The sequence below is a fragment of the Canis lupus genome, chromosome 5, assembly GCF_003254725.2.
Source record: "Canis lupus dingo isolate Sandy chromosome 5, ASM325472v2, whole genome shotgun sequence".
Taxonomy (NCBI): domain Eukaryota; kingdom Metazoa; phylum Chordata; class Mammalia; order Carnivora; family Canidae; genus Canis; species Canis lupus.
In genome coordinates this window covers 24,224,381-24,239,647 of record NC_064247.1, presented here as the reverse complement: position 1 = coordinate 24,239,647, position 15,267 = coordinate 24,224,381, and the positions used below count along the sequence as shown (strand labels likewise).

Sequence of the window (15,267 nt, the reverse complement as noted above, 5' to 3'; positions counted from 1 at the left end):
CATAGTTAGAACCAGGCAAAATATCTGAGAAGTTTACTTTCTTCTGCCGGAATAACTTAAATGATCTGCAAAATTCTTTGTATTTCTTGACAAAATTCCTAGAAATGCATTTTTTTTTAAATGGAGAAGTTTTCATTTTAGTTGTCGAATTTTGTTTTTTCAGTGAAACTATTTATACGTGGATATTTTAAGATTCTTTGTTTATAATTCCATTTTTTCCCCTTATATTTTAATTATCTCACAGCAAAGGAACAGAAGGAATCAGTTACCATGAATCATTGTACAATGCTCTCCAGTCTCTAAGAGATAGAGAATTCTCCACATTTTATGAAAGTCTCAGATATGCCAGGTATTATAAAATGAGTTACTATATTTTAACATTTAATTCATGGCTGCTTTTCTGAAAACTTGATAATTTCAATGTGAAGATTTGCCCTAGTAATGAAGAGATAAGGACTTGTTGGCTTTGGTCAGGCTGTTTTTTTTTGTTATTTCCATTCTCCTCTCAAAAACCAAGTTCACTGTGTAATAAATCATGCCAGTCAGTGTTCATGCTCTCGGGGTACAGAAGGGGGAGGCAAAATCCTGGGATTAACAATTTTGTAGCTGCTGTACATCTAAGAAGTAAGCGCTCAAATGAGTTTTATCTTCTGAAGGAATGTTTTTGTAGGAGCTGTGGGTATGCCTATCTTAACAGTTGTTTTCCCTTCCTTGAAAAGGGATTCTCCGTGTTTCAATGTTTTATATTTAGAGAATCCTTTAATACATTTGTCAAATATAGATAGATAGATAGAACCAATAAAACCTTTCTATTTTTGTTTTAGATGTAGGAACATGCTTGTATGTTAGGTGCTTGCATAAATTGTTACTTTTTTTGTTTAATGTTATGCCTTTATTTGTTCATATGGTTCAGATCTTTCTTTTATTTTTTTTTAAAGATTTTATTTATTTATTCATGAGAGAGACAGAGAGAGGGATAGAGGCAGAGACACAGGCAGAGGGAGAAGCAGGCCCCATGCAGGGAGCCCACACCCTGGGCTGAAGGCAGCGCTAAGCCGCTGAGCCACTTGGGCTGCCCCAGATCTTTAAGAAAAAAAAAAAAAAATTCCCACTGGGACAAGCTGAGCTCTTTATGCAGAACCCTGAAGAATGTCTCATTGATTCCCGCCTCTGTCCGCTTCCTGCAGTTTTAATCCTGTCTCCTCTAGTAGTTGTGTGGCACTGAGCTCCTAGCATTAGTGTTCATTTTGTAAAGTGGTGACTAATGGTCGGACTTACAGATATGAAGGCTTGTTATGAGGCACAGATGAGATCATGCACAAGACGGTACTTAACTGTAACAGGCTATTAAACATATGTAAGACACTTTTTTATTTAACAGTAGTTGCTGGGGCAGCCCGGGTGGCTCAGCAGTTTAGCGCCGCCTTCAGCCCAGGGCCTGATCCTGGAGACCCGGGATCAAGTCCCACATCGGGCTCCCTGCATGGAGCCTGCTTCTCCCTCTGCCTGTGTCTCTGCCTCTCTCTCTCTCTCTCTCTCTCTCTCTCTCTCTCTGCTTCTCTCATGAATAAATAATAAAATCCTAAAAAAACAAACAACCTGTTGACCTGTTAAATGCTGTATTTTATTACAGGAAGATTGACTACCATTTCAGTGCTTATTAGGTGCTAGCCATTTTGTCAGGCTCTTTCCATACGTATTGTTTAAGCTTCTGAATAATTCTGAAAGTGAAAAAACTTAGGTAGCCAGTAATGTGCTGTGGGTTAAACCGCCAGAAGTGGGAGAGTGGGATGAACCTCTGGCCCAGACGATGCTTCCATGCCCACGTGTCGTGCTGGTGCTCATGAATTTCGGGGGCACTCTGTCAACAGCAAAGCCAGGGAGAAGAACTCTGTAGCAGCAGGGTTGAACTGTGATATTTCTGAAAACCTCTAAGTGTCCCAAGTGTCTTGTGTTTGCTGCCACCAGGGTGAAGGAAGTGGAAGAGCTGTGCAAGGGTGGCCTCGAGTCTGTGTACTCACTCTACCCCACACTCAGCAGGCTGCAGGCCATCGGGGAGCTCGAAAACATCGGGCAGCTCCTCTCCAGGTATGTGGTTCAGACGGCTGCATAACCCACCCTCAGGTGCAGCTCTGCTCTTCTCTCTCAGCAGTCACTTAAGAAATGAGGAAAGAAGCTAGCTGTAGGTTTGTTTCTCTTAGAAAATAGAAGTCGATTAGCCTCATGCACTGTGCTTTTATTAAAATAAGCATTTTCAAAAATATTTATTGTAAAAATACAGGTTTTTGAAATTTAGCTTCATTGTGCTTTCTTCTTTACGGCTCTTCCCCTGTCCTACCCCAGATAAAATTGTTTTTTCATGATTTTCTGCCAGAGCTCATGGTCCCCCATTCTGTTGCAGCACTGCTGTGGCATCAGTGTTGTTTTAGGTCCCTTCTGCCATGCTGACCTAGAAGCTTCCTAAAGGAGCTTTAATTTCCTAGTCATCACCTTGTCTTCTTCCTGTCCCTGTGTCCCCTCTATTCTTGTCAGTGCAGTGGTCCTGAGGGATTGGGCAGTAACGTGTGGGAAGCAGACTTTCCATGTAAACTAATTCCACAATGTGCATTTTCTCTTCATTTAATATATAATGTTGGTAAGTGAAACCTTTGCCAGTTGCCAGCATTGTCTCTCACTGAATTGTGATTTCTTTAACAACTGTCATTATGCAAAGAGTCACCCCCGGTGCCTAGATGGGCACAGTAGAAATTCAGGAGTTCACTTCATTTCCTTGCTGACATGTCTACTTTTCCACAGGGCGCGTTCTGAATGACACACTTGATGAATGTGTTCTCATTTCAGAAGAATATATACTTAGAAATGCTGCTTTTTAAGACAGTCTTTAAAAATGTTCATCATCTGTAGCCCCTGTGCTGACCTTCGGAGGTCTGATGGTTTTGTAGCTTTCTAAACTTTGGTCCTTCTTTTAAACCATTTTGAATTTCTAGTGTCCTTACTGTAAAAACTCTTTTGTATTATATCTTAAATATAGAACCTGCATAATAGGGATCTTATTTTCCTCCTTTCCCTTGCTTGCATGAATTCTGTGATTGTACTTTCAGATCAGTCACGGATAGGCAACCATCCGAAGTATACACAAAGTGGCGGAAACACTCCCAGCTTCTCAAAGACAGTGATTTCAGTTTCCAGGAGCCCATCATGGCTCTCCGCACAGTCATTTTGGAAATCCTGATGGAAAAGGAAATGGAGAACTCCCAGAGAGAATGTTTTAGGGACATTCTTACCAAGCACCTTGTAGAACTTTCCATACTGGCCCGAACTGCCAAGAACACTCAGGTAATAGGATTCAGAACCATATCGTCTCACCCGTGACCTTTCCTTTTATGGCAGAAAATAGAAAGCACGAGTAAAACAGAAATGTCTTGAGAAACAGATTATTATAAAAATACTGTTTCGCATAATTGTTCAAGATTCTCCATTTTGGCATCAGACTTAAGTTTAAGCCTTGGACAGGGTATTTACCTCCTCTAAGCCTGTTTCCTAGTTCTGAAATGAGAATATACCTAACTTATTATATCGATAACAGTTAAGTGAGTTTCTATAGTGTTTATATAGTGTACAAACACACACACATACATATTCTTGTATGTATCTATGTATTTATGGGGAAAACAGACAGTTGTGGGGCTGGAGGAGGCAGATAGAGATGTGCTTAAGATAGTTCTTCCAAAGAGTCATCAATGAATGGTAGTTACTGCTGTCATGATTATTCAGGTAGTAGTAGTAGTAGTAAAAGTATTTATTCTCATGTCATTTTCATTTCAGCTCCCTGAAAGAGCAATATTTCAAATTAAACAGTATAATCCAGCAAGTTGTGGAGTCTCTGAGTGGCAGCTGGAGGAAGCACAAGTATTTTGGGCAAAAAAGGAGCAGAGTCTTGCCCTAAGTATTCTCAAGCAAATGATCAAGAAGTTGGATGCCAGTTGTGCACAGGTTCACTATTTTTTTTAATTGGCTAAATTAATTACTGTTATAAAAATTACTGTGCTTTAAAATATTTTTAATAAATCCACAGTTTTATGAAAGCCTTGAAATTATTGATCCATGAACAAGAAATTGTAAGAGCCTGGAAAATTAGTATTTGTAAAAGAAGTTTAGAAAATACTCTTTTTTTTTTTCTATTTATAATAATTCTATCCATCTTGTGGTAATTTGATTTATCCCAGTATGAAGCTGTTTTTGTTTTGTTTTGTTTTAACTTTATGTAGAATTGGAGAAGGGTGTGTGGGAAATAAACATGAAAGGACTACTAGAGAGTGGTGAGGGGAGAAAGCTACTATAAGTTTGACATAAAAAAAATAGAGGAAATGCGTGAGAGAACAGACATTAAAAGAAAAGCAAATGGGAATTATTGTCAGTCTACCTACTTAGGACATACAATGTATGATATTTTCTCTAACATTACCTACTGGTTGCTGAAAATGTGTTAGCTTCTGTAGCTCTGTGTCCAGCATATGATGGAAAAGTAGAGGCATTTGCAGGACTTGCGCAGTGTTTAAAGGTGTGCCCACAATGCTGTCCTTCTGACGCATGCTGCTTAATGACTCTCAGCTTCCTGTGGTTTCTGTACTGGGCACTCGTATGATAATCCTCCATTATCAGAGAGTTTATCACTACACCGAGCACTGATAGCTGACCATATGATGCTTAAATGTTGCCTCACAGATGTAGCCAGAAGGAAGTCTGAGTGCAGTTACCCATTCTCAGCATTAACGTTGAACTCTGCGAATTAGGGAGACTAACAGTTCTCATTTCATAGGGTTCTTGAACCTTGAACCTCTTGAAATGACCTAATACACCCAGAGCCTTTGTGAAGTGCTAGCATATATGAGTGTTCAGTAATTATGAGGTGCTCCAATAGTAATAATAATAATAAGCAGTGGGAGATGATTATTTCATAAAAACTTACATACTTTTAATTATTAAAATAGTGGTATGGTGAAAGCAGATGAGGAAAAATATTTCTAACTTGCTTTTTCCCTGCATGGAAGATACTTTTGTGTACTCATTAGGTAATGAATGACTTTTTACGATTCTGTTTTCCATACACAGAATGATCCCGACCTAAGCCTTCTGTACACAGAGTGTCTGAGGGTTTGTGGCACCTGGTTAGCAGAAACTTGCCTAGAAAACCCTGCAGTGATTATGCAGACCTATCTAGAAAAGGTAAAGTTTTCTAGCAGTCCTTGAGAGTTTGCAGCATGAATACACTCAATCTTTTCTTCAGGGCCATGTGCCTTTCAAATGCAAATAAAAGTTAAAAGATTTCATTTTTTGTATATATTATTACTGTGGTAGCTCTGTGTAATTTTTAAGGCAGAATGAAATACAGTGTTAAAAAGGAAGGACCTTGTTTTGAAATAAGCCCAGATATGTCTGCCCTCCACCCCCTCAGCACCAGCTACTCTCTCAACAAGCTGTTTCTAATCATTTCTCCATTTATTTATCTACAAAAAGAGCTGATTAAGGAATATGCACATCAGTCTTTACTATTCCTTTGTAACTCAGCTGCCCTACGTTTAGGGCTAGCACTTCTGTGCCCCAGCCCCTTTCAACCTTCCTGTTGCTCCTTCTGACTCCTTTAGTTTAATTAATTGAGGAAATAGCTAGTGTAGCATGAAAATCTTAATATGACTATCTTTAAATTTTATGGAGCCATTTGTTTTTGTACAATTCTTTAATATATTAGCTGTTCAGGTTATTTCTATGCTGTCAAAGTTGTTTGAAAATTTCAAATACTTAGTATAATTTAGCTTATCCGTGTGTGTGTGTGTGTGTGTATGTATATGTAAAAAATACCAATACCATTAATGTAAATAATTTATATATATATATAAATTGAACCTTAGAGCGGGTATTTCTTTGATTCTTTAGTGCATTTAGTTTCTCAATATAATTGTGTTTTCTTCAAGGCAGTGGAAGTTGCTAGAAATTACGATGGAGAAAGCAGTGATGAACTTAGAAATGGAAAAATGAAAGCGTTTCTCTCATTAGCACGGTTCTCAGATACACAGTACCAGAGAATTGAAAACTACATGAAATCATCAGAGTTTGAAAACAAGCAGGCTCTTTTGAAAAGGGCCAAAGAGGAAGTGGGCCTTCTTAGGGAACATAAAATCCAGACCAACAGGTAATGAGAGGTCTACGAGTGATAAGTGACAAGCTACACAGAGATACAGTGACTATATGTAGAGAGGTGTGCGGAACCAGAGCGTGAATTCACTTTGTATGATTCCAAGTGCATTGTAGAGTATATGGATATTAGCTTTTTGTTTTGCTTTTGGATTTGTTGGTATCATAGTTAAAAAGAGATAGGTGTTGAAATTAAATACAGAAGAGTTATCTCTTCCAATGTAATTAAACCCTTCTTCAAACCTGCCTTTGGCCGGTATACAATAGGGAAAATAGAAAATTGAGTAAAGTAGGCATCTTGGGGAGGGTCCGCTCTGTCCCTGTTTGTCTAGAATGGCTTTGGAATTGCACAGACTTTAAGATACTAAAAGTAAATTTGTTCTCTTAGAATTTTTAGAATTTTGCTTCTTTCTCCTGGGATGGTCACCTGATTATTCATTTATGTTGTATCTCATGTATGATTTTGTAGTTCTGTACCATCTGACGGGTGTTGTGTTTTCCTTTAATTATCGAATGCCAGATACACAGTAAAGGTTCAGCGGGAGCTGGAGCTGGATGAATGTGCACTCCGTGCACTGAAAGAGGATCGTAAACGTTTCTTATGTAAAGCAGTTGAAAATTACATCAGTTGCTTATTGAGTGGAGAAGGACATGATATGTGGATATTCCGTCTTTGTTCTCTCTGGCTTGAAAATTCCGGAGTTCCTGAAGTCAATGGCATGATGAAGGTGAGTCTTTTTTTGAACCCACTCTTCTGGTCTGTGCTTGAAAAGTTTAGACGTTAAGCCCACTAGTGTCACAGATTTTGTATATTCTTTGTATCACCGGTATTTGGTTCAGTGCTTTACTCATGGGTACTTGAGCTCCAATGACACAGGTTTATGTGGAGGTGATAACATTTAGTTCAGTCTTTGCCCCTACTTTCTCAGTTACCCCTGGAAAGTACCAGAATGCCAACCTGTGAGATTTGGAAGATGCTTAAAGATGATGGAACCACAGGCAGGTTTTTCCTCCTGCTTTATCTTTTCTGCGATTTTTACAAAAGTGTGAATTACTTTTGTAAATGAAAAAAAAAAATTTAGGAAAACATGAAGGCAGTAGTATTTCATGAGTATTTATTAAAATTTTAGTTTTTATTGATGATACCTAATGTTAAAGTTATGCTTACAGGATCTACATTGTCAATCAATATGAAACATAAAAGTAAAATGTTTCTTCTCGTTGAAAAGAATAAGACTCATAATAGATATGAGCAATCTCTGAGCTAGTATGCATAGGGGCTGGTATCCTGTTAGTTTCAGCATAGGGGATAAAGTTACTCCATTTTATTACACACCAACTTCTCTATAGTCCAGATCACAATAGCCCTCAAATCTACATTTGTCCTCCTTGGATTCACTGGAATGTAATCAGTGCAAGTGTTCCATTTATGAATACAGTTTAATTTAGGATCAAATACTGTGACTCACCAATGACTCAACCTAGATTACCATTCATCAGGAAGATCCACCTAAAATGCATCTCAAGGGAAAAAAGATAGTGAAGTATTATTAACAAGTAGATGGAGGGCAGCCCAGGTGGCTCAGTAGTTTAGCGCCTCCTTCAGCCCAGGGCCTGATCCTGGAGACCCGGGATCGAGTCCCACGTCAGGCTCCCTGCATGGAGCCTGCTTCTCCCTCTGCCTGTGTCTCTGCCTCTCTCTCTCTCTCTCTCTGTCTCTCATGAATAAATAAATAAAATCTAAAAAAAAAACAAACAAACAAACAAGTAGATGGTTGTGCTAGTAGCATTATATCTTATCTAATTTGCTTATATGTGAGATTTTTTTTGAAATACATTATTTCAGGGACTCCTGGGTGGCTCACCGGTTGAGCGTCTAACTTTGGTTCGGCGGGATCCCAGAGTCCTGGGATCGAGTTCCACATCGGGCTCCCTGCATGGAGCCTGCTTCTCCCTCTGCCTGTGTCTCTGCCTCTCTCTCTGTGTGTCTCTCATGAATAAATAAATAAAATCTTAAAAAAATAAAATAAAAATAAAAAATAAATTTTAAAAAATACATTATTTCTTAAAGTTTTTTTTTTTTTTTTTTAATGGTAGAGAGATGGAATGAAGATTCCATCATATAAATTTTTGCCTCTCATGTACCAGTTGGCTGCCAGAATGGGGACCAAAATGATGGGAGGCCTAGGATTTCATGAAGTCCTCAATAATGTAAGTAAACCTGAAAATCAAAACACAGTTGCTTTCCTTTCATGTTATATATTACTGTTCCACTCTAGGAAATGAAAATACAAAAATAGTCATTCATATTTATTATGCTTTAAGGGGGTGGAAATAAAAATTTCCTTTTGTCTTGGCTCACCCCGTATAAGTTACTTAGTTTTCCTGTCATTCCTATCCTTCCTTCGTGTCACACACATACTCTACCCACGGCAGTATGTGGTAGAGATACACTTCTCTTTAATGCCAAACAGAATGAAAAATGTTACGGATTTCCTATTCTTGGTTGGTTGGTTGGTTGGTTGCATAAAACTAATTGTTCTTTATTTTCTAACAGCTTATCTCTAGAATTTCAATGGAGCACCCCCATCACACTTTGTTTATTATACTGGCCTTAGCAAATGCAAACAAAGATGAATTTTTGACCAAACCAGAGGCAGCAAGAAGGAGTAGAATAACTAAAAATGCACCTAAACAAAGCTCTCAGCTTGATGAGGTATTTGGATTAAATACACATACCTTTTTGAATTGTAGTATTTATATTTTCCTGCAATATTCCTTTCTTAAATCTCAGAGATTCTAAGAATGTGTGTTGCTAACTGTATTCAGTTTTTAAATCCTTTGTTATTCTACTTAAAGCTGGTTCCAAATTCCTGAATATTCTCCAAACATAGTAGATACCAATACTTTTTTTCCTCACAGCATTGAGCAAAGAAAAAATAGATTTCAAAACACACCCAAGTCCTTTACTATTGATATTATTGAACCTTTGAGTATTTCATTCAGAAGGTCACTATTTTCATTTTTGAGGGATTATAGTCTTTCCAGTGTTTAGATTAGTGCATAAATTTTGCTTTTCCTTTTGTTATAACTCTGAAAAGTTCAAGTGTTGGGTATTTCTTTATGTAATTTTTTTTTTTTTTTTAATGAACAGGATCGAACAGAGGCTGCAAACAGAATAATCCACACTATCAGAAGTCGGAGACCTCATATGGTCAGAAGTGTGGAAGCACTTTGTGATGCTTACATCATATTAGCAAACTTAGATGCCGCTCAGTGGAAGACTCAGAGAAGTAGGTGTTTGGAAGAATGAGTGTTGCTTTTATGCTGTTTTTCTCTGTATGGATATATTAATTATAGCACCGAATATGTAATCTCTCTAACTTACATACATAACATTAATTGCAGACATGAAAGTCCTTAAGATTACAATTCACTGCATGGTCTATAGCTGAATTTTTATCTAGTAACTTCAAAAACCCCTAGTCACTTTTCCTTTAATATATTATATCTATCTGGTAATACATGATTGCACTAAATTAATGATTTGATTTTTCTGGGAGACTCTTGGTACAAAATACTTTTTGCAGAGAATTAATTGCATAGAGGCAAGTCCATTAAAATAACTGAATAACTGACAGTTTTCAGCATCAAAGCTTTCTGAAAATGATGTTGGTTACTCACTGTGCAAATGCAAGGTCTTAAAAATGACAAGCCTTTATCATTTCCTCCATACGTGTTAGAATGCCTTGCATGTAATCCTTTGCTCTTCTTGCTGTGCTGTTCAAATAATTATCAGGTGCTGTAATATTTGGTTATGTGTATGTACTTATAAGTCTCTCTGCCCATATTTTAACAATTGTATTCCTTTTTCTGTTCAGAATCAGGTCTTTGCATTTAAATTCTTAATACTTGAAAATAAGAATGAGGGTTCTCATATTCCTCTAAGCCAACAAAACACATTGATTGTCACTTCCTTTGGTTACATTTAATAGTAATATGGCAGGAATAAATTATCTATGTGCTGTGCAGACTCTTGTGTGATTATCATAAGGTGTTCAGCCTGGTCTTATGCAAGATCATGTGTAAGCCAAGGTCAAGTGTAAGGTCACTTGTAAGCCATGTCAGCCATTGTCCTGCTCTGGCCCTGAGCTACATTGTGTCTCAAGCCCCAGGTCTTCATTTCTGGGTCGAAGCCTGAACTGCAGATCAGCCACAGGTTTGGGGTCTGTGTTATCTGCTAAGTTCTTTTGCTTTAACTTCAGAGCTTTTCCTCAGCTTGTAGTTGTCACCAGAACCTCTTTCTTTTCTATATAGAAGGCATCAATATCCCAGCAGACCAGCCAATCACTAAACTGAAGAATTTAGAAGATGTTGTTGTTCCAACTATGGAAATTAAGGTAATTTACTATTAACCATCTTGACTTTATTATTGAACTAAATTCCTCTTACTTGGGTTAACCATTTGAAATAGAGCAAAAGTGGTTTAAAAATTGGCACTTCCATTTGTTTCAGCCTATAGTTTCTCCATAGACTTCCTTTACCTAAGCCTTCAAACACTTACAGAACTCTCCTGCTTTCTTTTCTTGTTCCATCAGTTTCACACCTCCCATCTTCCTTGGGAAGGTCTGTAGACTCACCTTCATTAGCCAAAAGAAGAAAAGATTCTTTGTGCTTATGCTAAGATTAATTTTTAACTTGGCAAGAAAGTCCCTAAATGCTTTATATTTTAAAAAGTCTGTGTGTTAGAATGTATTGACTGTCATGTATTATCCTATCAAGTAACACAGTATGTGTTATAGTATTAAATTAACTGTAATAGGGGATCCCTGGGGCTCAGCGGTTTGGCGCCTGCCTTTGGCCCTGGGCGCGATCCTGGAGTCCCGGGATCGAGTCCTGCATCGGGCTCCCGGCGTGGAGCCTGCTTCTCCCTCTGTCTGTGTCTCTGCCTCTCTCTCTCTCTATGTCTATCATAAATAGATAAATAAATCTTAAAAAATAAAAAAAATAAATTAACTATAATATAGGTAATACTTTTAGCTATGCTGTGGTGATATTTTATTGCTAGAAATGCCACATTAGTAAAGATGTGTATAATAATAGAGGTTATAGTGTAGTAATGGACTGTTCACTCTAGAGAACACACTGCTGGGCACCAGAGGGGAGGAGGGTGGGAGGAAGGGGAAAACAGGTGATGGGGATGAAGGAGCACACCTGTCGTGAGGAGCACCAGGTGATGTATGGAAGTGCTGAATCACTGTATTGTACATCTGAAACTAATAACTATGTTTACTAACTGGAATTAAAATAAAAACTTTTTTTAAATAATAAATTTATTTTTTATTGGTGTTCAATTTGCCAACATACAGAATAACACCCAGTGCTCAACCCGTCAAGTGCCCCCCCCTCAGTGCCCGTCACCCATTCACCCCCACCCCCGCCCTCCTCCCCTTCCACCACCCCTAGTTCATTTCCCAGAGTTAGGAGTCTTTGTGTTCAGTCTCCCTTTCTGATATTTCCCACACATTTCTTCTCCCAAAATAAAAACTTAAAAAACTTAAAAACAAAGATCATTTAACTACATTCTTAGTATACGTAGTTTTTTTATTCAAAATGAACTTCAGGGCAGCTCAGGTGGCTCAGCGGTTTAGCACCGCCTTCGGCAGGCCTGATCCTGGAGACCCAGGATCAAGTCCCACGTCAGACTCCCTGCATGGAGCCTGCTTCTCCCTCTGCCTGTCTCTCTCTCTCTCTCTCTGTCTCTCATGAATAAATAAATAAATCTTAAAAAAAAAAATGTAGCTTCGTCATATGGATTAACTAATACCTTTCCAGCTACACTGGCAAAGGTATTAGCAGTTCAGCCTAGCAGACCACCCTGTACACTTTTCTAAACTTTACCTCACGTGTTTTTGTGAGACATTTGCTGTTTCTCAGAGGACTTAACATAGACAAAGTCAGTGGTGAGACCTGAAACCAGGTTCTTTAGAAGCTTTTTGGCAACACTGTTCTAACACCGTGCACCCCAGGGTCAGTGAGATGCTTAGGGAGTTGACTTGTGTGACTTGATAAACCTTTCCAGTGTTGAATTTTGTTTCTTTCATTTAAACAAGAAGTAAATTATCACTTGAGCTCTTAACCTGCAATACACTGTCATACATCCCTCTATTTAATATTAAAATTGTTGTGTATATTTCATTATTCTTTAAAAGCACATAGTACACCTGGCCTATTCTCTCATTTATATGTTTTATTAGGTGGACCCCACAGGAGAATACAGAAATCTGGTGACTGTACAGTCATTTAAAGCAGAATTTCGTTTAGCAGGAGGTCTAAATTTACCGAAAATAATAGACTGTTTGGGGTCTGATGGCAAGGAAAGGAGACAGCTTGTCAAGGTGAGGCTCCCTCCAGTGATGCAGTCCCTGGTGGCTTAGTGGAAAAAGTCAAAGCAAAACTGTAATTGATACTTACATCCTGCTTTGAGCCTTTTCTTTTCTTTTCTTATTTATTTTATTTTATTTTATTTTATTTTATTTGAGCCTTTATTTCTCTTCTCAAAAATTGCTAGTGAGGAAAACTAATAGAATATAGATATATTATTTTCTAGAAGCCGATTGCTTTTCCTAAATTTTGTGTGTCTCTGGAAGGCCATCCTTCTAACAGTTGATTGAAGTAGAATGTACAGATATGAAGAGGTTAACAAGCAGCTTGTTAAGGAAACCATTAGGTGCTTGTTGCTTAGTTCCTGGAAGAGCTCAGGCTCAAGGCTCTTGCTTGGGCAGTCCTGAGGGCGGTGCTGTACACCCACCCTCTCACCTACCCCACCCCACCCCACTGCTGTGGAAGGCATCAGCAAGGGGCTGGTGGTCCCCTTAGTCTGCTCCCCAGCTCTCTGGGCCGCCAAGAGATAGTGCAGAGAGGACAGTGCCCTGCACCCCCCGAGCAGGAGCTCCAGTTAGCCCAGTGACAGAAGTGGCAAGGGGCGGGGGGGAGCATCTTTCCCGGTTGGTCCGGCCTGCCCAGTGGTACAGCTCATTCTGAGTGAGGGAATAGCGTTAGGTCTTAGTTATTAAAGAGACTGTGAGGATGTGCAGATTGACTGCTGAGCGCCCTTTCGTAGTCCTCATGTGGCTGGCTGCATGATTTTGTAATAAAGTGGATGATGCCCACTGATACATGCTGTGATCACTCCGAAGGGCCGTGATGACCTGAGACAAGACGCTGTCATGCAGCAGGTTTTCCAGATGTGTAACACATTACTGCAGAGGAACACAGAGACCAGGAAGAGGAAGCTGACTATCTGCACGTACAAGGTGATGACTTTCTGCTTCTGCTCCTCCATATGATGCCATTATGCAGACTAGGGCTCAAGCCAGTGTTTGCTGTGGGAGTACACACTGGAGACTTTGTGGGCCATGCAAGTTCTGTGTGGCAGAGTCACTGGAAAAATAACATGTTGTGGATGGTGGCTCAAGGGTCCTGGTTCATTTGCCCTTGGGCCATCTTCCCTGCTAATAATGAACCCTGTTTTTCCCTTAAGTTAGTCTATAAAAGCAGTCTTTTGTCAGATCACATACAGAATTTGGAAGGGCTGGTTCCTGACAAGATGAGTGAGTTATGTAGAGGTCTGAGGCTCAGCAAGCTTAAAGTAGAACTTTTAATTAATACCTCCACTGCCCATCCCCGCTTTCCCCCGCCAAACCCCAAACCAAGAACAACTGCTCTTGCACAGATCAGCAGATGCCTCAACCTTTACCCAGTTGCTCAGTCCAAAATCAGGAGGCAGTCTTTTCTTTTTGCTTTTACTACTATGGGAAATTTCAAACATAAACAGAAGTATGTAGAATAACGTAATGAATTCCCTTGTCACCCAGTTCCATTGGTGCTCAGCTCACGGATAAATTTGTTTCATTTCTGCTTCCCCTTGTCCCCTCCCCTCCAATATTATTTTGAAACAAAATGTCCGATCATTTCATCTGTAAACATTTATTTCACTGTATAGTTATATAAGAAAACAAAACAGAACCACAGTACTGTCCCCACTGCTAAGAGTTAGCAGTAATTCCTAAACACCATGTAGCAATATCAGCAAACCTTTGATCTCCCCTCTCTCTGCCTCTCTCAGATCTCACATCTGTTCCATCAGCAAGTCCCTGCTGGTCTGCTGTCCGTCGAGTCACAGTTGCGCCACCTCTGCCGTGCCTGCCCCGCAGTCACGTCTCTTCCATGATGCCTTGCTAACTCCTTCCTTCTTCCCTGGGCCCACCATAGCTCGTTTTATGCACAGCAGCTAGGATGATCTGATTACGAGATCTGAGATGGAATAAATCTGTCCTTTTCCTGTTCTGAATTCAGATGACTTGACTTATCCCTGAATGAAAGTGCTTTGCCCCTGCTGCTCTCGCAGCTGTGTCTGCTGCTCTCCCGCGCTGCCTTCTTGTGATCAATGCTCAGTTATCTCCCTGCTGTGCACTGCTCACCAGGTTTGCCTGCTGTGGCTGATATACGGTTTTGTTTCATTCAGCTCAGGGTCTCCTTACTCCCCAGGCCTGGAATAGTCTTCCCTCAGACCCTGCACTCCCTCCTGTACTTCATTTGATTTCTCTCCATGTCCCCTCCTCAAAGAGACCTTCTCTGACCATGTCTCTCACTTTTTAAATTTTATTTATTTATTTTTTAAAGATTATTTATTTATTTATTCATGAGAGACACGGAGACACAGGCAGAGGGAGAAGCAGGCTCCCTGCAAGGAGGCTGATGCAGGACTCTATCCCAGGACCCTGGGATCACGACCTGAGCCAAAGGCAGATGCCCAACCACTGAACTACCCAGGCGCCCCTCTTACTCACTTTTTTAGATGCCTGTTTTATTCTATTAAACACATAATAGACTCTCAACATAGTTAATAAATTAATGAAAGGCCTCCTTAGGACACAAGACGCAAAACAGTTCAGCATATTTGAGTATGTTAAAATAAAAAATTTATAGAATTAGATTCTAGAAAGATAAGTGACCAACTAAGGAAAATTAGTTTTTAATAATAATACTAGTAACAACAAAGGATTATTATAA

The 15,267-nt window shown here is 39.3% G+C and overlaps 1 protein-coding gene across 4 annotated transcripts in view; it reads left to right on the top strand.

Annotated features, from left to right (window-relative positions):
• Window positions 1–15,267, top strand: part of ATM (ATM serine/threonine kinase) — a 116,652-nt gene that overhangs the window by 84,674 nt on the left and 16,711 nt on the right. For all 4 annotated transcript variants that reach the window (XM_049110009.1, XM_049110011.1, XM_049110010.1 and 1 more), the window contains 13 exons: window positions 245–349; window positions 1,969–2,088; window positions 3,102–3,336; window positions 3,826–3,993; window positions 5,113–5,226; window positions 5,973–6,190; window positions 6,713–6,920; window positions 8,290–8,403; window positions 8,750–8,908; window positions 9,347–9,485; window positions 10,510–10,592; window positions 12,450–12,590; window positions 13,392–13,508. In XM_049110009.1, coding sequence (XP_048965966.1) covers window positions 245–349; window positions 1,969–2,088; window positions 3,102–3,336; window positions 3,826–3,993; window positions 5,113–5,226; window positions 5,973–6,190; window positions 6,713–6,920; window positions 8,290–8,403; window positions 8,750–8,908; window positions 9,347–9,485; window positions 10,510–10,592; window positions 12,450–12,590; window positions 13,392–13,508 — 1,921 coding nt within the window. The remainder of the gene's footprint in view (window positions 1–244; window positions 350–1,968; window positions 2,089–3,101; window positions 3,337–3,825; window positions 3,994–5,112; window positions 5,227–5,972; window positions 6,191–6,712; window positions 6,921–8,289; window positions 8,404–8,749; window positions 8,909–9,346; window positions 9,486–10,509; window positions 10,593–12,449; window positions 12,591–13,391; window positions 13,509–15,267) is intronic.